The following is a 24,274-nucleotide window of genomic DNA, read 5'->3' on the forward strand; positions in this document are numbered from 1 at the left end:
TAGTCGCTATCACGGGACCATCTATAGTCACCACCAGGTAGGCTTACTTCATCAAGGCTTCTATGAATGGATGACGAGTTGGGAGCAGGAACGCTAGTATAGACCAAACACAGTACCGTTTTGATTACGATCATGCGGGAAATTACCTCACGATGAGATATATATATATATATACTTATTATGTAAACCTTTATTTCTAATATTAGCATTCAATGTCTGACTTGAGTATTAGTTGGGACTCTTTTGTTGACGTGGAAGAGCATGGAACATCGCCTCACCATTCTGGAATAAAGTATTACGAATACTCTGTTGGTAAGCTATCATATTAAGAATCAATATGTCCGTAAATTATTAAAAATTATGTAGTTTTATCGTATTGACTCGTTATTGTATATTGAACTAAACAAGTCAGTGCATCTCCTGAATTATCTGGAAGAGAACCTAGCGCGTATGTAAGATTAGAGAAAGTATGTTTCTAAATACAGTCTTTGTGAACATGTTTACATGTGAACTTTTTAGGGACATATTCTGGAGGAATTGACGTCATTGATTTTGTAAACGTTGGAATCACGGAACATATCATTGTTCATAATATGAATCTTATTAACGGAAAGTCATATTACGCAACAATCAAAGGTATTTCAAATATGTTTAATATAGTATGTTATACAGTTTTTTAAAGTTATATCTCTTCAGTATTGTTGTAATTTTCTAATTCTCATGACGTTGACTGACAGAAGATTTTAAGCAATCAATGTGAGAAATTTAAATTGAATTTAGTAGCAACACGTTACTTCTTATCTTTTATTAATATAGCAACGGACTTTGTTGGGTTAACATCATCAGCAACATCTCAAGGGATTACAGTTGATAGTACACCACCTGTGTTGGGACGTAGTAGTATTGTTGTCGACGGTGATGTATTCTCTTCTACGTCTCGCGTAAAAGCAAGGTAAACTAAATAAAGAGATGCTCTTAATAATAAGTTCAATATTAGTTAATAGTATTATGTATTGCTATTCGTTGTTTTTATCTCCGTTCTAGTTGGGATAGTGTTTTTACTGACCATGAAAGTGGAATATCTTCTTACGAATGGAGTATTGGTTCACAGCCATTTTGGTCCGACATGTACCCAAATACCATGACGTCATCTCAAAGTGCTATTACAAATGAAAATTACCATCTAAATTTACAAGAGGGGCATCACTATTACATCACTGTAAAGGTAACACAAATATGTACATCTGTGAGATAAAGTAATTTCTTCTATAAGACGCCAGTCTTCATTATTATTCGTTAAATTAAGGATCTAGGCTAGGCCTAAGCTACACACATATCCTGGACTAAGCTCGTGTACTTCCACGGACGAGCGCTACTATAGATTACAAGATCAGATGATCACAAGGTCATTACGTCGTACGGTCATTGGCACGTCAACATAAATCGAAACTTTAATATATCTGTCAACGAGTAACAGTCGACTAGACCTATGTGGACGTGGACTTCCATCACGTTCACTCAAATATAAAAGTACCTATTAACCATAGTCGACGTTTATACAGTACGTTTATTCCTTGGGTTCATCAATACAGTTATGTCTGTCTGTTTGTAAGTTACTGTATATTGACTAAATAACTTTGTTACAGGCTTACAATGAAGCTGGGTTATCTACAATGACGTGTAGTGGCGCAATAACTGTTGATACATCACCACCATCCGCTGGTTTTGTGTATGATGGACCATTAACAGATCCACCAGAAGATAAAGATACACAACAAGACACATCGACTATTTTTGCTAATTGGGGTGGATTTGTAGATCGTGGAACACAAGTAATTGATTATAGTTGGAAAGTTGGTCTGTGTCCTGGATGCGATGATGTCATGGAAGAACAAAATGTTGGTTTAGCAACAAGTAAGTTTGTGCATTTTTAATGTCACTGAGTTGAACAGATTTATCGGTTTAGTGTTGTTTTACAAAACTTGAATATAAATGCCCACACATCTCAAAATTCAAAGAAACATCATTATGCCTTTTACTAAACAAAATGTAATACGATATACCACAATGCATTTGTTTTTATAAAACGATGAATATATATATTTCTTCTCTCTCTCTCCACAAGTTTTTTTCTAACAATTATGTTTTCTATATGTACAAAAAAATAACACTGTTAATATAGTCCGGTGGCAGGAGGGGGGATATCACCACCCGAAAGGGGACAAATTGCCATCCAACTTTTCTAGACCAGAATTTTCCGTAGATTACGAATATGGAAGGTAATCGATCAGGATAGGAAGCGTTTTCGAGATATAAGGGGTCAAAGTTCAAAATTGACCAATATAAAAACATGCTATATCTCTGGAAATTCTGGACCTAGTGAGATAATTTTGGTGTCAAATTGTTCACAATGTATATGTTTATATTAGCAATTTTGACCTTTGACCTCTTTTTGCTATATCTAAGTAACGGCAGGTCGGAGAGAATTAAAAATAGGACCAAATTGTTTCCAAGATATACATTTATATTCAGTGTAACAGATGATATTGCTTGAAAATGACCGGAAGTGTGGTTATTAACCTTTGACATAATTGAATAAGGTTATAAAAACATAAATTAATAAATATTTGTCGTAAGGAGCCAATTTTGGTATCAAATTGTTCACAATATATATGTTTATACTTGCCATAATGCAACATTTTTTTCAAAAAGTGACTGAAACACTATTTTTCTGTAATTTTAACCTTTGACCTGTTTTTCTCATCTAAATAACGACATGGCATAGAGATTTCTAACGGCAAACTGTTTATAATAGATATTTTTATTCAATCTAATAGATTATACTGCTTAAAAAATACAAGTGTGATTATTGCTTTGAAATCCTGTACATAAGAGCCTATCGAGGGGATTTAATTCAAAGAGGTGTGGAAGGGGAATACTACTACTATACAGTACAATATCTTTTAGAAACATTTGAGCAATTTCAATCAGGTATCCATGTATCTCCAATAAACGGAATGTACGGTTCATAGAGAATTCAGAAGTTACCCTTGGTTCATTTTGGCAAATTCATATGGGTTCCTTTTAAAAGGATTGAGGGTGCACAGACAGACTTTTCCCATGGCTTAATATTGGAACCTACAGTTTTAGTTACCCGATATATTTCTAACACAGTAACTTATGTAGCCAAATGCATTGATCCGATACAGGGGCCAAATGTAGAACTGAACATACAGTAGAGAAGGGTCTAAATAGATGACCTGCTGTTGTTTCATTTTAGGCAAAATCCAAATCGGTTACTTAAGGATCGAGAGTGCACAGGCAGCTTTATCCCATGTGCCTGTCTATATAAACCCACATTGTCACTCCTTATATTTCCATTATGGGGCTTAATGTCCATCCATGGAGGACCGGCCTTTGGGGGGTTAATTTTGGCAAATCCATAAGTGTTCCTTAAGGATCGAGAGTGCACAGGCAGCTTTATTCCATGGGCCGCGCCTATCTATATGAACTCACAGTGTCACCCCTTATATTTCCATTATGGGGCTTAATGTCCATCCATGGAGAACGACCGGCCCTTGGGTTAATTTGGGCAAATCTATAAAATGTTTCTTATGGATGATCGAGGGTGCACAGGGATATTTATTATATCTCTATGAACCCACATTTTCACCCCACATACAGTATTTCCAATATAGGGTCTCTTGTAGACCCACATAGAGAACCCCGAAAGGTCCATGAAGGATCGGCCCTTGGGTTCATTTGGGCAAATCCATAAATGTTATTTAAAGATTGAGGGTGAACATTTTAGTTTTATTCCAAAGTTCATCTATGAACTATTTACCCCATATTAATTTCTAATACAGGGCCTTATGTAGCACACCACATAGAGATCCCAAAAGGGTCCTTAGAGGGTTCATTCGGGCAAATCCATATGGGTTATTTTAGAATCTTTTGTGTACAGGAAACTCTTTCCTGTATGGGCCAAACTATCTGTGGCTATATAAAAATTGTGATCTGTCTGTGTAGTGAGTTGTGGATTGAGTTTGGCCACCTGGATCTGCCTATGCCCTATCCTGTACGAATTGGTATTCTCTGGTTCTGATGAATAGTAGTTTGTTTTCCAAAAACGAATATTGTAGCCCTAATAAATTCAACTGTATAGTGGCAAATCATTGAAGGTCAGCGTAACATTTTAACATCATAACATTTTAACCGTCATAATATTAATAATTTTATTATTTATTTTACAGTATTATATTAATACATTTAAAATAATGCGCACTAGAAAAATATAAAAATACCATAACTTCACTGATCAAATAACGTGATTACATTTATGAACATCGATCTCATAGTTTGAATAACTTTGCATTATTTAGTATATCACTTGTTCAAATGTTGACCTTTGACCTATGTCAACCTGTGTAATGATAAATGTGCTCTTTTGATTGTGTATGATTGATAGATGTCTTAACAGAATGATAAAACATAACATTTTTCTTAAATGTTAGTTTTTATTTGGGTTTATATGCAAATGGTGTGATTGGTCAATATTGAAATTTGACCTTTAATTGAAAAGTATTTGTTTTATAAGGCGACTGAATAGATACCTATAACCATACAAATGTATTAAAAGACCAAATTGAACTTCAATAAATTGGTTATAATACATATGTATATAATACATTGTTATAATTGGTCAATTTTGAACTTTGACCCCTTATCTCTTCCTATTCGCTTCCTATCCTGATCAAAGTCTGATTTGATTAAATACAGTATCAATTATAATTATATTAATCAAAATTATAATGAAATAACATAACTTTACTAATCAAATAATTTGATTACTTGTAAAACCATCAATATCATAGTTTGGACAACTTTGCATTTATTTGTTAACTAATACGTGTATTAAAATGTTGACCTTTGACCTTATGTCAACTGATGAAATTGACCTTATGTCAACTGATGAAATGATGTATTCGCTCTTTTACATTGCGTATGATTGATTAACAGGCTGAGAAAACATCCAATTTTTATTAAATATAAGTTTTTATTTGGTTTTATAGGTACGTTCTATGATTGGTCAATATTGACATTTGACCCTTAATTACAAAGGATTTTTTTTCAAGGTGATTGAATAGACACTTATAATCATAAAAATGTAATAAAAGACCAAATTGTGCTTCAATAAATTTGTTATAATACATATAAATAATACATTGTTGTAATTGGTCAATTTTGAACTTTGACCCCTTATATCTCGAAAACGCTTCCTATCCTGATCGATTACCTTCCATATTCGTAATTTACGGAAAATTCTGGTCTAGAAAAGTTGGATGGCAATTTGTCCCCTTTCGGGTGGTGATTCCCCCTCCTGCCACCGGACTAATCGTTATGTATTGAACACACAACTATATAATATTATTAACATTATTATTACATTTTTTGTATGATTCATGTGACTTACTTCTTTTATATTTGTTGTTTTCTGTGTTAGATGGAAGATTCGATTATTTAAATCTTGCTGCTGGTCATGTATACTATACAACCGTCACTGCATGTGATGCGGCAGACCTATGCACTGAAGTTATCTCAGACGGAATAGTTATCGACAACTCCCCACCAGTTGCAGGATTTGTTTTTGATGGCAGCTCTGGTTCTGACATCAACTTCCAGAATTCTAGGTAAGTGCATTATAAAAGTTACTTCATTGTGTTATTCGAAAAACTAAGTCTAATGATTATTTTCCATTTTAGCTCATGCATTTAACGTGTTAACTTATTTACTATAAATGAATCATTGTATGATGTAGCTCTTCAATCAATGCTTATTTTATCATTGTTTATAGACGTGTCTTAGAGGCACATTGGTGGGGATTTAATGACCCACACTCTGGATTGTCTTATTTTGAATGGCGGGCTGGAACAACACCAGGCGGAAATGACATCATGGACGTACAGGCGCATCATTTATCGGAGACTGTATTTACTACTCTCAATTTTGATCTGCCATTAAAGACGAAGATTTTTGTGACAGTTAAAGCGTATAATAAGGTTGGTCTTTCGGCGGAAGGAACGTCTGATGGTTTCATAGTCGATATCACAGTGCCAACAATAATCAAGTCAATTGAAATATCAACAAGAGCAGGAGTTCTTGTCTCATCTACTCAGGTGAGTAAATTTTTTAGATAATTTTCTTTTTTCACAACGTTATTAGCTTCGACTAATAACAATTTTAGGTCTAAAATAAACACTTTATTTTATTAAGTAGATAATTGTATTTTATCAGGTTTTCAATTCGCTGTTACGCGTAAACTGGGAGTTTGCTGACAGTGAAAGTGGTATTAGGCGACAATACTTGTCAGTGTTTACACATAATGATGGTGACGTCGATGTTCCACTAACTCAGGTAATGATAGATAACACCGATTTTAGAGTTGAAACAACCAACAGTGGAGAAAAAATTATATACGATATTTATATTTTCTCACTGTTAAGCTCAAGACTTAAGAAACTGGCCTTTAACGGATAACAATAATTTCATTCATTTCAATACTTTTCAGATCGCAGGCTCTGAAGTTGATTATACGTTTACAGATCTAGCTCTTCATGACGGAAGTAGATACCAAGTCAAAGTGGTAACATGTAATTGTGCTAAACTTTGTACTGAAATGTCGTCTACGGAAATTTTGGTAAATAATATTAAAATAAGAAACCAACATTTAATTTAGTCTACACTGAATTTAGAAAATATTATTTGAAATAATCATATAATTTGTAAAAACAAATACATAAGATCCTTACACATAACGAATGAAGGTACAAAAGAACAACTATTTTTACCTTTCAACATGTTTTCTTAATTTTTTCTTCAAAGGTTGATTCAACACCTCCTACGGTTGGTACCTTTGCTGTTGATACCGATCATGCAGCTGACCTAGACAGACACCAGTCCGGTTGGATGACTTGGCGGCAAATCTCACCGGGTAATGGTGTATTGAATCTTGCTTGGCTTGGCTTTGTGGATGCTCATTCTGGAGTGAATCAGTACCGATTTACGATCGGCAGCAGTTACTCAGCTTCAGACTTAGCTCCTGTGAGTATAAATACACAGATAAAATGTTTTAATGAACGTTTTTTCTCTGTTTTCATCACCAAATCAAGTAATCTTACAAATGTAAAAAATAGCTTCTACTCAACACATTACAACAATAAATTTAACTAAATAAATTATTCTTACATGTGACATACTGTAGGATGGACCTATTGACGTCATGCCTGATAATAGCTCTATGGTAGTAGATGGTGACGAAGTGTTTGTAGCATCGGTGCCGGTAAAAGGTGATATTCAATCACATGTAGTTCTTTACATTTCGCTTTGGGCTGTAAATGGGGTAAGTATAACTTTTTGGTCATATTTCACTTCAGTAAATTTACATTTTTATTTTACATAAATTATTAAATGGATGCATATTTCGTGCTTAAGGGGAGCTCCTACATTCAGGAAAAAAATCTTTAATGTTCAACATATTTTCTTGAAACTTATACAGTATGTTGATATTAATAAAACTTGAAAAAAAATATGACACAAAACTAAATTTGCATATTGATGACGTCATACAAAATGGCCGCCATTGAATTTTAATAGGTAATCAGTATTTTCAAAACAACTCTGTCACTAGTTAGTAGAATCACATACAACTTTCTATGCATGGTCTATGCACTTAGATGAACAAGTTGGACAAATATTGTTGCATTTGGTTATATACATGTATAGTTTTTATTCATTTATTTATTACGGTAAATCCCGAATTGGTTTTCCATGAATTGCAGTTAATATATAATTTGGTATGAGTAAAGCTTGCACACCAATACTTTTTCACTTTGTTGCTATACATGATACCTACATTCTGACAAAATTTCAGTTCAAATGGATTACAAATAAAAAGTTGTTTCGATAATAGAGTAAGAAAATTGTGGAAATTGACATTTTGAGAAAATCGCATTTAAAAATGATAGTATAGTATTATTATAACTAATAAGCCAAAAACTGCAAATCATATCATATAAAAGAACTGTTTATGTTATTGTAATACATTAGTATTTAAATAATAAATTATTTAATATCTTCCGGCTTCAAATTCTGGTTCTACCTGGTCCCTATCCGCAAAAAGATGTTATACAACAGTGACCAGATGCATTTTCGAGTTCGAGATGGGTCTATTTTGACACCATATTCTTACTCCACCTGTCAAGTTACTTTATTATTAACCGGTGTCCATACTTCAATTCCATTTTTTTTTCTCGCAAGTGCCAAACCTAGTTGGGAAAATCATAGAAATATTTAAAAACAAAGATATGACATATAGCCTAGGCTAGGGCTAAATATTTATCTAGGGCCTACTACTACTACACACAAAAAGTTCTTTAATAAAATCAAATAACAAACAAATTTAAAAATTATATTTATTCTTATGTTTAACTTAGAAATAGGCCTATTTCATCAATTAAATTACATGAAAAATATTGGAAATTAGATATTTTATGCAGAGCAATATTCTAGGCCTAGGCCCAGCAATTAGAGTAATCCACACAGGGGTTCAAGCACATGTAAATGGGTACCTGTGTGGGTTTGCGTGTCCCCGATAGGTCTAGGTTTAAATCATTTTGTTTTTTAGGCCTAGCCTTCACTGATTACTACATACTATTAGTTATATTGTATATGTATATCATACAACTTACCAAATAAAAGATTCTTTCATATTTAGTCTGTATTTAGCAGTAAAAAAATGCAGTGAAAAGTTTGATTTGTCACGATGTCAACAAATCAAGTTATACACAATGGTTGCTTGTGAGAAACAAAGCTTCCTAACGGCTTTCTAAGCTGAGCTCTGATTGGTCTTTAAATCAGAATGTTATATTCTCTAGTACAATGATAAATCAATCAGAAAAGCTCTTTTAAAACTTTAGATAGATATTTTCTCCTAAAATAGATCTACATTTTGATACTAAATTTATTATTATACGCCTTGTAGAAGTCAAGTTATGGCCTTATGAATATTTAATGAGGCATAATTTATTTCTTTGATAACAATTTGTAAAAATATACCCTCATTTATTTGCCATTTATGTCACTATTATGATTAGTAAATGAAATAAAAGTATTGTCAGAGTGTAGAGTATATATTTATGTTGCCAAAAATGCTAAAAATAAATTAATTCAAATTTTGCGATTTTTGCTAAAAATGAAATGCTGAAAGTAGGAGCTCCCCTATTAAATAAAGTAGAAGAAAAATAAAATAGTTTTTAAATTGTAATACTATTTAAAAAATTATTTATTAATGTTAGTTGAAAATTTATGATACAATGAATGTTCAATCGGTACCAGGTTGGTTTGTCATCCTTAAAAGCACACTCTGCCTTTGAAGTCGCCTCATCTGGTGTTGTAAATGAAGGAACATTAGTATTATTACGAAGATGTTCAGCTTACTCATGTGAAGGTCATTGTATCTGTGCACCCCAAAACCAAGTGTGCCTTCCTCCAGCGAATGCTAATTGTCAAGATATAACTGAAGGTACATTGAATTTCACATTAGTTTAACTGTTACAACTGTTGAAATCTCATTTCAAATATCAAACATATTTTTGAAGCATTGAAAACAATTATGGCTCTACATTTCTAAGAGACCAAACATTTATTTAGTATAAATAAGTTATAATAAAGTTGTAATAAAACCATTTATATACAGAACCTAGTACGCCAATCATCGAAGTCAATGATATCATTGACTTAAAACTCATGAAAGCAGACAATCAGAACATAGATGTAAACTTTACTTTAAGTCGGTGTATGTTAGCAGCAACTTGGTCAATTGATGGATCTTCTACACATACAGTGGAAAGGTAAACAGTTTGTAATGCATTTGCAATGGGTGGGGAGGTTGCAAAAATGAGTGACCAACGATAGAAGTTAGAGATTAAAAGAGAAGTTACTTAAATCAATTAGCGTTACACCATATTTTCATAAGGGTTCAAAATTATTACCAGGATATGAAGATGGCTCTTTTAAGTCTTCTTGCTAATTTAGTCGTAAGTTTCCTATCTTAGAATGTAAGAACAATTAATTAAAAGTAAAGATTTGTTGAAATTATTTCAAAAATAACATTTAAATACAACTATATTTCCAAAAACAAGGTATGAGTGGAGTGCGGGTGACTTTTCATCAACACCAAAACAACCAAAAGGAATCTTCAACGCTGCCATAGACCAAGTATGGTTTGATGTTGGTCAAGAAAGGTCTGCTGTGCTTATGCTTGACAAAGGTAGTAGTGAAATGTTTTGGTGATCTAATAATTATTATATTCTAAAAGAATAATTCACACTGTCCATTGATATATGTGACCATAAAACACGTACTAACAATTACAGTAACTATTTAAACGAATAATTTCAGATAAACTACTGAAACCAACGTTTTTATATTATTTCTACGTTCGAGCGTGGTATTCTTATGACTCTTACGCCATCTATCGGTCGAACGGAATTACTGTAGACGTTCGTCCTCCAGATGTGACAACAATAAAAGGAATTACTGTGAGTAAAAGCAAAATATATCTTTTTTTATTTTTATTATTATTTCTATTTTACGACTATTACTATTACTCTCATAATATATATATTTTCTCAATTATCTTTCCCTAATACTACCCATACCAATAAGCATCTATATGACTACAGACTTCATCCGACGAATAAATCATTTACCTATACTAAACTTGGAAAACAAATAAAACGTACAAGAAATCTAGATATTTACTCCAGACAAATAGTAGTCAGACTGGTTTTATAGTGTTGGAGCTACAGTGTACTATTATTATACAATAGTAGACCACTGAAGCACAACATCCGAAATATCAGAATATTCTCAACCTTACTTTACTTCCTTTTTGGAAAAACACGGTGTACAGCAAACGTAACTTTAGGGCTACTATTATAATTATCTACCTTCAGAACATAACTAAGCTGAGAATGGTTCCATCACAATCTTTCTTGTAATGTATAAACTTAACTTTTTAACTTGTAGGTTAAAGAACACATAAATGAAACCTTCACAGTCGATACTGACTTTTTAACTGAAACTGACCACGTGAGTGTTTCTTGGCGTAATGTATTTCGTGATGAATCTGGAGGCATCAGTCACTTTGAAGTGTCACTCAGTACATTTCCTGGTGGTAAGTTATATACATGCTTATTAAAACTTACATTCGTAATGCTCCACATTTATATATTTATTCTTGAAATATTTATCAATTTAGCAATATTCATTTATTAATTTAATATTTTTCATAATAATTACATTTTTTTGTTATAATATATTTGCTCTTAACCAGATTATCGAGCATTACAACAGTCATGGTAGCCCAGGAAAGGAACTGGCCACCCTACCACATAATGCCGAGGCTTAGTACAATGAGCTCCTAACAGCTCATTCCCCTACGTTCAGACTGAACACGGGAATCACCTTAAATTTTTTACTTTACTTAATGTGTGCATAAGCCTTTTACTTTATTTTTCTGTAATTAATATTTGTATGCGTTGATATTATTCTAGGTAAAGATATAAGATTATTTCTAGAAATACCGGGAAACATTGAGCACTATACCTTCAAAGGATTAACATTAAAGAACGAACAGCGTTACTATACAAACGTTAGAGGTTATAACCATGCTGGTCTTCATACTCTAGTTGTATCTGACGGGTTTATTGTTGATCTACAAATTCCGGTTGCTGGAACGGTTACTGATGGTCAAGGTATGTTTGGAATGTATACTGAATTATTTATATTGTTCAGACTTTATGTCGTAATCCGAGTTTATTATAGATTATAACCAACATTAAAAAAAGTAGAGCAATGGCTAAATAGTTAATCTGTTTATACTAGAACTGCATGATGTTGAGTACCAGTCATCACCTATTGCTATCAAGACGTCTTGGCATGGATTTATTGATTTTGAATCTTTCATAAGTCATTATGAATCTTGTATTGGTGAAACCACAAACCCAACTGAGTGTAACGTTAAAACGTGGAAGAAGGTGAAGATCGGTAACTTTGTTACAACATATCTCTCCAGAAATCTTACAACAGGTAAAGGCAATTTTTAAGAGTAGCATAAGCCTCTTTTTTTAATTTAAAACGTAGCAATATACTATAAATATGATATTTCATTAACTTAATCATAATAAAAAAGTTATTCGAAGGTAATATTAATTATTTCTTATTACAGAAAGAAGCATTAAACGAATGCTTGTCGTAGACAAACTAAGTCACGTTTACTTATTATTATACAATTATTCTATGCTTAATTAATAAATTAAAAAACAGTTATTGATATTAAATATTCATTATTACTTTTTCCAACAAAAAGGTCTTAGGTATTTTGCAAAAGTTAGAAGTTACGATGCGGCCGGTCATGTTTCGCCAATTGCCATATCTGATGGATTTGTTATCGATACAACACCTCCAATTCCCATAGAACTTGTTTATTACGGAGAAAATACCTTGACGAATCCTTCATTTGAAGACAGTCCGCATGCCACACCTTGGATTGGACACGTAAAAGATACACCAAACTGGATATCTGAAGAAGAGTTGCCAACGGGATGGCGTCTTTCAATAAACTCTAGTATAGTCGTGTATTCATCTGAACAACAAGCTCAAGATGGTGCACTATTTGTGTTAGTGCACGGTGGATTGACTCAATCTGTCAAAACTGAACCAGGTCATCATTACATGCTGACGTTTTTCACACATTTTGTTACGTCATCATCAATACCATTGGTTATGCAAGAGGCTGCAGTCAAAGCTCCCGGGATACATCATGTTTTTAAATTATACAACGCTGATACCGATGAAAATAATGGAAACATTTGGCAGAAACATGTGTATTTCTTTACAGCTGATGATATAGACAGCGACATTTTCTTATCTACTGTCAGTTCACATGGTTTGATGCTGTTAGACAATGTAACGGTTAGTGATGTCATATTTCTTCGTGTTACAGATCAAAACCAGTATACTTGAATATCGATGTATACTTTTTTAAGATGATTTATATTATAATTGGTTTATTTATTTGTATTCATTTAGTAACATTTTTTATACTTTTTGCCAATCAATAGGTTGCAACATATTCGTATAGTTCCAACAACAAAAACTTCCCAAACGTGATTGTAAGTGGTGCCATTCAATTTAAAACTCAAATAATTCGTGATTGGTCATCGGTACATGCGATATGGCACTTCATTGATCCAGAGAGTCCGATTGTAGATTACACTTGGGCGATAGGTAAACAAAACATTGCATGTATAATGTAATTTTAAATCAATAATGTTTGTTTGTCTGGCATATAATAGTTCCAACAACAAAAACTTCCCAAACGTGATTGTAAGTGGTGCCATTCAATTTAAAACTCAAATAATTCGTGATTGGTCATCGGTACATGCGATATGGCACTTCATTGATCCAGAGAGTCCGATTGTGCATTACACTTGGGCAATAGGTAAACAAAACATTGCATGTATAATGTAATTTTAAATCAATAATGTTTGTTTGTCTGGCATTTATTGCTACAAAATTATAACATAGTGTTGAGAATTTGGTATTGATTTTTTAAAGATATTTTGGAAGTATTTGTGAACTTGTTTTCTTTGATACATACTGTATACATACTGGCTTTTTCAGGTACTATTCCAGGAGGAACACAGGTGCAAGGATTTAAATCAACTGGATCTAAAAAAGAAGGAATCAATAGTGACATTACGCTACAAAATGGCGCCAAAATATACATCACTGTAATCGCTACTAATGCAGCTGACCTCTCAACTCGAGTTATAAGTGCGCCTCTAACCATTGATATGACTGAACCGACTGTTGACTTTGTCTTTGATGGTTTAGAGTCTAATGATATTGACTATCAAACTAGTCACGATATCATAGTCACGTGGTCAACTTGCGATGCGCAGAGTGGAATTTACTTGTGTGAATGGGGAATAGGTTGGTAACAATTGTCATGGGGATATAATAATGTACTTTTTCTTATTTCAGTTTCCTAATAATACAACCAACTCTTATTCATTTTTAGAAAAAGTACTACTATTACGATAATTTAACTAAATGTAAGATATTTAATATTTCCTTTATAAATAATCACAACAACTTTCCTTCTAATATAACGATGCTTTTTACTGGGAAACATATTGTTTTTACTCAATGTACTTGTATGTAGACCTATATGTTATAAAGGAATGCTAAACAGCTAATGAAATCTTTCTCTTTTTTTCAAATAGGTTATAATCCATTTTCGGATGATATCCAGGAATACACAAAAGTGAATTGTAATGACGGCTTCGGGTTAATTGTATTAAACGATACGCAATACGAAAATATTCAATTGTTTTCTACCATGATATTTCACAATAACGCCGGGACGAGTTCCAGGCGTAGTTCTGATGGAGTTGTTATAGTAACACGTCCACCAATTGCAGAATACGCTAATATTCGTGTACTGATATCATCACCATCTCCATACACGCAACGTGGATATTATCAGTCAGATACCTCTCAAGTAGAACTCGAGTGGGATGGTTTCTATGATCCTGTAAACATTGTTCTTTATCAAGTGAGTTTATAAGCATTCAAGCAATATTTTCTATGTTAATTCTAATCATGCAAATGTCAACTTAATAATAATGTTTGCCAAAATTCGCAGGATCAAACAAAAGACAGCCAGTCGAGTGGCGCAGTCGCGATATGGCGCCACAAATCATAGCTAAGCAATCGGCACAGGTTCAAGACAATCCTCGACTATTGATCTAGTGGTAGAGTAAGTCTTCTCGGATAAGAAACTGGAGATCAAGTGTACACATATGGCTCGTGTACACTTTAAAGAACACAGTACACATATATTCATTGATTCGTATTAAAGCGCATTCTAAGCGAAAAGGAAGTAAAGTATCGAATTCACAATCTTAATCTTAAAAACAATCTTATTATTGTCTTTATTTATTTTAAATATGAATATGTTGCTATTAGAGGATGTAAATAATAAATAATGTCATACTCATTCCCTCCTGCTACAGGGGGAAGTCCAAGATTTTGATTTAAGAGCAGGGCATAACAACTGTAAAACGAAGTGTTTAACTTGTGTTCTATCTTTGCTATGTAATTTGCTGCATATACCGAATGTGGATCGTTATCATAGCGTTGCAGTATTAATATACTTTTTTTTAATATTATTATATTGAAAAACGAAAAAACCGACAGTGCCATTGTTGTACTGCTGTATCTCACGGAGTCGTTAGCTTTGTGTAAACGAAAGTATAAATTATTTTAATAATTTATTACTGCACTTCACTGTTTTTTTGTTTCTACCTATTAATGATTATTGCTCCTACATATCAATCGATTATTTATCGGTGATCCATCGATTGTATTGATTTATTTATTTTTTAACTTGGAAGTATAACAATATATAACAAACATCAACAGAAACAATAAAATTGATTTATAACAAGTACAAAAACAAATTTCTTTCACTATAAAAACACTCTATGAAGAACTTAGGAATAAACAATACTTCTTCTCTAACATATTTTGGAATCAAGAAACATAGATTTACAAATACAGGAGAACATTGCAATCATTCTCAACATACGTTGCTTAAAACTGTAGGATGTTCGATCGCATATCTGTACTCATTAAAATATGTGGTACTTGAATGTGGGTGGCAAAATGGTCATGTAATGGCAACACTTCAGATGACAACCGGGCTGACACAATAATACATTCTGTTTTTTTTAAGTGTTGCATAGAATCCAACACCTCAATATGCACTGGCCAATGGATCTTCTGTGGAAATTCAGAGGATACACATACAATAATTGACGGCCTTTCTTTGATGCCCCACTTTAAATATTCAGTGTTTGTTCGTGCTGTTAATCAAGTTAATATGACTAGCGAAGCTGTTTTTGCAGAATTTGTTACAGAGCCGTATCCTCCAATGGCTGTCAGTAAGTTTGAAATACAAAACGAAATGTTAAACTGAACTAAAACTAAACAAGGGAATTTACCCAAACAAGAACATTGGTTTAATTGTTCTTCTTCGCTTTTTGTAGCCTAATCAAAGGCCAACATAACGTTAATGAGACACGAATTGGTTCTTGACATGGTGTACCCGTTTGAGTTTGACTACATAATTGTGTATATTTATTTTATTTTTCTTAGATGATGTCACTATTTCTTGGCCTACCGAGGGTACTGTCAAGTTAGACTGGGACGAAACATTTCAGTCTAAGTCACCGTTAGTCTATGAGTTGTCTGTGGGAACACAGAATGGGGCTTCTGATGTTGTTCAATGGATAGAAACATCAGAAATAGCGATTTTATTGAACTTTAAACTAAATGTGGACTACTTTCTTACACTAACGGCCGTTAATTTTGCAGGCTTGGAATCTACCGTAAATGCTACATTCTATCAGAGCGCCATACCATAAAGACACCTGGAAATATGTGTTTCTACTTTTTAAATATTATTAAGTTTTAACCTCTTTTATTGTAGTAATAATTGCATGACAACATACTGTTGCTAACAAACGTAGACAATTATTCTTATTTCATAGTAGACATAGTTTAGAATTTCAAGTTTACAGTCCTTTTTAATTAATCCCTTTAAATGACGCAATGACCCAGGAATACTACATAAGCAGTTGACTAGCTTTTGGATTGTACATCAGTATTTTTATTTTTCAAAAATTAGTAAGAATCTATTTAAAAGAAGTGATTTACTTGTCCATTAAATAATATTTGTTTGCGTAATAGTATCTGTAAGTTGAAATTCCACTTAATTTCATATGCATATATATAGCAAATATTGAGTTATTAGCAAGTTTTTAGTTATTTCATTCAGTGTCCAGAGTCGGACTACTTACATAATGCATCAAAGTAAAATACAAATAATTCTGAAATAATAGTGTACTTTTTGGTTGTGGAGGTCAAATAAACGTATGGTCCATTGTAAAATAATATTAATACATTATCAAGCACTTAAACACGCAACCCAGGCACTAACATTATTGAAAGCGATGTACACATAATAAAGCAACCAATTTACTTTTAGCTATCTAAATTTGGTTTATTTTCAACAAAAATCTTCATGACATAAGAAGTACATTTGTTTTGCTAAAGAATGTTGTATCTACACTAACAATATGAAATATCATTTTATTGCCTTCGCCATGGTTAAACTAATATTGACCCTTCTTTGATAATGAACTTGTCAATTAGAACTACATTGTTTATTCTATTAGTTATTGATATTATAAATGACAATGTTTCTAAGTTACTTATCATGTTAATCATTAACAAATAAAATCTAAACTTTGATCTAGAATTTATTAAGATTTGAAAAACGACTTTTTTCTTTATTTACTTTACCTGATAAAACATTAAAACGAATCATAAAGCTTTATGTTTCGTTGCCTCCCTTTTCGTTTTTCTTTTTGTTGTTGTAATTAGGTAGCCTAATTGGCATCGATATCAAAACATCATCTAACACGGTTTTCGCATTCGTAAAGTTTTAATTGTTACGTAAATACATAATACGATATTCATTGAGTCGTATTAAAGTGCATTCTAAGCGAAAAGAAAGACAAAATTCGAATTCAAAATCTTAATTATTATTAAGTCTTTATATTAGGCCTATAAATAAAGTGGTTTATTCCATACCCACTATCCCTCTCTAAAATATTAATACATTACAAATCAATATTTTAAAATCTATCATTTTAAAACTATCTGTAATACATTTCTTTACAGCATGTTACACAATTTTAATTGATTAAAAAAGTGTCCTTAGAAATGCATTGCGACAATGGTATTTTATGTTATTTTTTAACCCCCACCTTCCTCCCAACAAACAACGAAACAGACGGTTGTGATTGTACTCAACACGAATAAAAATTGAAATTCAAAATAAACAATTATTTTTTTACATTGAAACATTATAAAAATATAATTTAAGTTTGAAAAACCTTAACAAAGAACATAAGTATCTATATATAATTCGTGGTAAATTTATTTCAATCACAATGCGTCACCAACCGTAATACTCCTGACGCGTTGAATTGAGTAAGTAACTCATATTCCTTCGGCATATTATGTGCCCTATGATTTCCAAGAACATTGGTCTTGTCGTAATAATGGTAAAGTAGAGGTTTTCCATTGGTATCATGGTTAAACGGGTAGAATCCGTAAAGAGTAACATTATCACACAGCGACGCAGCAACGGTGAACGTGTTAAAACCAGTTGTTAGATGTGGAACATCAATACCCTTACCCCAGAACCTGTTTATGACGAAATAAATAATTAATAATTAATAATATGCAAATATTTAACTTGTACATTCAACGATTTTTACATTCATGTGATAAAATAACATGAAAATCATAGGTGGGAAATTATCGAGAAGCCCGTTTTTCACTAGGAGGCGAATTTAATCGCGCTAATCGAATATTTTCGCGAAGAAATTAAAGATAGGCCTATTACTTTAACACGTGATTTGAACGAAAGTGTCATTTCCGGCCCTAAGATGAAAAATAAATCATATACAAACATTGAATACTATGCTTCCTTTAAAATCATTTTACTCACCATTTTGTAAGTGGGTCGACGCTTCTCCAACTGTAACCAAATTGAATGGGAAGATTGTATTTATTTTTCAGCATTTTACTGAGGAATTGTAACTGTCTTTTTTTAAAATATAGTCGAGTGTCTTTACTGTACCATAAAACAGAATCATTCAAATACTGAATTCGCTCGAGAAATTGTTTACCCAGCTCCCCTTTCTGATCCACTGTATTTATAACTTGACTTATTATTTGTCGGTTTAAAACTGTCATATTTGTTTTAATACCAACGTCATCTTCGTAATTCACAATCAAAGCCAGATTGGAACGTAAAACAAAATTATGATTGTTGATGTTTTTTCCACATTTGCTGCCAAAAAGAATACCTCCATTCCCGACAATGGCACAATCTCTTTGAAAGTTAATGGAATTCAAATGGCTATTGTTAATCATAGATGTTGTTCTAATGTTCGATGTGGTAAAACTAGACATGTATTCAAACAAATTGAAGCCTTGCTTAAATCTTGACTTGTCCGTCCCTACATCTGTATCTTTGTAAACCAAAAAAGTAGAATCTAGTGGGAAACATGTCTTCATCAATTTTCTGAAATCAAATAATCATTATCCATATAAATGTCCAAGCTTGAACTATGACGTAAAACACAATCGCAAGCGATCAAACTATTGCTTAGGTCTACTTGGCTATATTCAACTAACACAAGTTTCCCTGTTTAACATTAATAGTAATATAAATTAATTATTAATAGAAAAGTATGCCTACTTTAGTTGATAGATACGCAAAATTACAATGTTATTTTAGTATCAATATTTTGTTCAATTCAATAATTCAATAAATCTTATTTAGGCCTATTGTGGTAAATATTCATATATTTTTAATGTACTGCAGTAAGTTACAATCATTTTATACGAACAAAATATGTATTTCAATTTCAATTTTAATGATTTGGTAAAGAACATAAATGAACAATGTATAAAAACATTGATAGATATTCATGACTGAAAATTCATGATATGGGTTTCAGAAGATATGGGTCCAAAGTCTAAATTGACTACCTTAATTGATATCAATAAATACAATTATAATAGAAACTCATTTACCATGTTTGGACAGAAATTTTTCTTACCGTAATTGTCTTTTTTGGTCGTCAGTAATATCGTAATTTTTAAAAAATGATGATGGTAGTCTATTAATAATAAGAACGGAATGTTACAATGTAAGTGAAAAAAGTTACTGCTTGTTGGTAGCCATTTGAAAAAAAAAATACAATATTGATCGAATTATACAAACGTGGGATGAAGTGCATTAAGCTTGGTTACCACTGGACGCAACGCAAGTACGTTAACCGCGTCTTCGTCAACTCACTTCGCTCGGCGCTGTGCCTACGCCGTTAAGTTCCGTCAAAGTGGGAACCAAGCATAATCGGTCCCTACAAAACATTGATGATATTTTCTCTAAAATGATATAATTATCATTATCATCATAGCGTTGCAGTATTAATATACTTTTTTTTTATATTATTATATTGAAAAACAAAAAAACCGACAGTGCCATTGTTGTACTGCTGTATCTTACGGAGTTGTTAGCTTTGTGTAAACGAAAGTATAAATTATTTTAATAATTTATTACTGCACTTCACTGTTTTTTTGTTTCTACCTATTAATGATTATTGCTCCTACATATCAATCGATTATTTATCGGTGATCCATCGATTGTATTGATTTATTTATTTTTTAACTTGGAAGTATAACAATATATAACAAACATCAACAGAAACAATAAAATTGATTTATAACAAGTACAAAAACAAATTTCTTTCACTATAAAAACACTCTATGAAGAACTTAGGAATAAACAATACTTCTTCTCTAATATATTTTGGAATCAAGAAACATAGATTTACAAATACAGGAGAACATTGCAATCATTCTCAACATACGTTGCTTAAAACTGTAGGATGTTCGATCGCATAATCAGAGGACGAATGGAGTTGAGAAAAACAACGAATCCATTGACTTTAAACAAAACCAAAAAAAAAAACAACGTTGTTGTTGTTGTAATAGTATTTTTATTTTGTAGTAGTAATAATTTATTGTACAATTCAATGCGATTTTAACGTTGCGTCTACCTCAATATAATGATCCGATTCTGTCTACTGTCTGTAAAACTAAAGCAAGTTATATACGTTGCTGTCTGCAGAAATGACGTACATAGAGGATGAGGATACTATAGACTGGATGGGGATAGACGAAAATTCTGACGGCGAGAAGAAGAATGTGTAAGAATTTGTATAGGCCTAATCATAATCTAGAGTAGAAGTGAGTTATGTTTACAGAATGTCAAAATAATCCATTAATCAACATAATTATGCATTTTTAATTGTTGATTTTATATATGAAGATGATAATAAAATTGAAAGAAATTAAAGTGTAATCTTTATTCGTATTCATTATTTAAGTGTGTAAAATTTCATGTAGATCCATTAATAATAACTAATGGTATCCAAAGAGAATGTGTTGTGGATATTAAATAGAACCAATGTTAATATTCCACTGAACTTCAAAGGCTGTTTTCTAATTGTTGATAATCTATCGGAAGTAATCTATTGAATTCGGAAGTAATCTATTGAATTCAAAAGTAATCTATTGAATTCGGGTCATATCTTAATTGCCTTGAATGAAATATAAAGCAAGCTACATATTTTTGGAAAGCTTAATGGAGATTAATATTATAATAATAAATAATAAAAAAAAATTATTGTGGTGACACGACCCATTTAGAGGGTTATGTTTGTATATTTGGGAAGTAATTTTTATATAGAAAATAATTAAGGTAATTGTAAATTGTCAACAGACACTGTGCTACATGACAGTGTACTTTCTAATTATACAAACCTAACCCTCTAAATAATCTCTCTCAACTATTAAAAAAAATGCATGTCCTTGACAGACCTTGAACCGAGGGCTGCATGTGCAACGTTAAAGTCACTAGACTAAACATTTCGGTTGGCAAAACATGTTTACACAAGATACTCTATAGCACACTCTATACTATATGTACATCATTTCTGCAGACAGAAACGTATACAACTTGCTATAGTTTTATAGAAAGATACCTCTTGACAGTAGCAGAATCGTAGTAACAACGAATCCATTGAAAAAAAATTGTAGTGTAGTAGTAATCAAATCAATGCAGCAATAAACATTGTATTAATAATAGTGATAATACAATTAAACGTTTGAAAGAAAAAAATATATATTGTGTTTTTCTCTCTTTCAACGTGATGACGACGACAGAATGTTATGACTATAAATGTGATTGAGAATGTTGAAGGAGGAGAGAGAGAGAGAGAGGGGGAGAGAGAGAGAAAGACATGGATTCGTTTGTTTATACACGCATAAATATTGTATGTTGCATCGTCAGCACTATTTGTTTGCTATTGATTCTGTTATTAATAGCATTGGTCGTACATTACGCGAGAATATTAATAAAAAAAGCACCTTCCATTTAGTTCAGTGTACAACCAAAGAGAGAACATACTTCCCCCTTATATACAATAATGTTCATAACTTTCCAGATAATACTTCTTATTCTATTCGATTACAGTTTATATTGATAGCATACTTCATGAAACAGCGCGCGTCAATGTTTTTAAGCATTCAGTTCACCCAAACGGAGAGAGAACACTACCCGTTCTCTCTTCTTGTATACGATATGTTCGTAACTTTCTAGATGATACTTCTTACTCTATTGGTATTACAGTTTCTAATCATACTTTTGGAATGTTTCTGATTGTTCTTATAATAATTATTATACACGGTTTCTTAAAATCTAAACACATTCTAGAATGTTCATGTACATGTTACTGTATAATGTTAGAAAAGTTATGACGACGGTTAAACATATTCAATACCGAGTGGCAGAGGCACGCATATAGGCGAGATATAATATCTAACTTGCCGTTTAAGACAATTGCATTCGTTCGATGTATGAAATGACCTTTAACAGTTTTATGACAAAACTATTCTTCAATACCCTCGCACAAAGGAGGAAAGTGCGTGTATCTTATTGTAAACGCATTCAACTTGGTCATCTGTCATCAATAATTCTTTAGAACAAACAAAGAAAGAAAACTGGTACCCGTTTGCATTCGTTCGATGTATGAATTGACCCTTTAACAGTTTTATGACAAAACTATTCTTCAATACCCCCGCACCAAGGAAGACAGTGCGTATCTCTTATTGTAAACGCATTCAACTTGGTCATCTGTCATCAATAATTCTTTAGAACAAACAAAGAAGGAAAACTGGTACCCGTTTGCATTCGTTCGATGTATGAAATGACCCTTTAACAGTTTTATGACAAAAACGCATTCAACTTGGTCATCAGCTGTCATCGATAATTCTTTAGAACAAGCAAAACAAGAAAACTGGTACCCGTTTGCACCAAGGACAGTGCATATCTTTTATTGTAAACGCATTAAACTTGGTCATCTAGCATTCGTTCGATAATTCTTTAGAAAAAAAACAAAAAACAACAAAATCATTACATTACAATGCGTGTCCCAAAACACCTGATCATTCAAAATGCAAGACAGAGAAATAAAAAAAAAATTATTTATATGCACATATTATTTTTTTTTTTTTTTTAAAACATAATCATTCAACAACAACAACAACGCTGTTTATATTTATTATCAAATACAAATGTTTTAAACTGCCTCTTGCTTGAATCACATGATATCTTGTAACGAAGGAGGGTGAGTGGAACGATTAGGTAGACTTGATTTCAAGGTCCATATGATGCAAACGACGACGACGATGATGATTCCAAACAGCAATCCTGCAATAGACCATCTCTTTGCCGATCGTGCTGATCTGGCTGCACCATCACTGTCACCGTAGTCGAACTTTCTCGAACTCTGTAAAAGTAAAAGAATAGAAACTAAAATAGATAAAAAAAAAATTGTGGTGGTGGGATGAGGTTGTAGAGGAAATAGATTACTTACATCTACGCTGTACACGATTCCTATAATACCGAATGGAATACAGCATAATAAAGTCACGAGTATAGCTGAAATCAGGTAATTGTTAGGTCTTCTCGCCACTATACGGGAAACAGTATGACAAAGGCATTCTCTTTCTCTCCAATGTACACGTACACAAATACACTCTAATCGATACTCTTATTGGAAAAACAGCTGCAGGGTCAACAAAAAAAAAACAACGCATCATCTTCAAATGGTAGTCAACACCGCTCGTTCAAGCTGGAAGTTGATTGGCTGTTTGGGTCTATATAGGTTAACTTGCTCACCGTGCATTCGTCAGTAGTCATCATGAATCATTGCGATATGGACATGTTTTTAGAAAACCTATTAGCGTTTGATTCAACAGACGATGACACATTAAAGACGGCAATGTTGGAATTGCAAGACCCGGTCGAACCAGTTTTCATAGAGTACCAACAAGAAGATGATGTACCACCAACACGACAACCATACCCATCATCACCACCACCACCGACGCCGCAAGAATCAACAAAGGCAAACACGATGATAGATTTTCGAGG

General features: G+C 32.5%; 1 protein-coding gene across 1 annotated transcript; it reads right to left on the bottom strand.

Annotated features, from left to right (window-relative positions):
* Positions 1–18,140: 18,140 nt before the first annotated feature.
* Positions 18,141–19,179, bottom strand: LOC144850409 (CMP-N-acetylneuraminate-poly-alpha-2,8-sialyltransferase-like). The gene is made up of 2 exons (XM_078707685.1): positions 18,713–19,179; positions 18,141–18,405 (listed from the first exon to the last, which is right to left on the bottom strand). Exons 1-2 carry the CDS (start codon positions 19,177–19,179, stop codon positions 18,141–18,143), a joined length of 732 nt encoding a protein of 243 aa, XP_078563811.1.
* Positions 19,180–24,274: the final 5,095 nt, after the last annotated feature.

Source organism: Antedon bifida, chromosome 8, assembly GCF_963402885.1.
Source record: "Antedon bifida chromosome 8, ecAntBifi1.1, whole genome shotgun sequence".
Lineage (NCBI taxonomy): Eukaryota > Metazoa > Echinodermata > Crinoidea > Comatulida > Antedonidae > Antedon > Antedon bifida.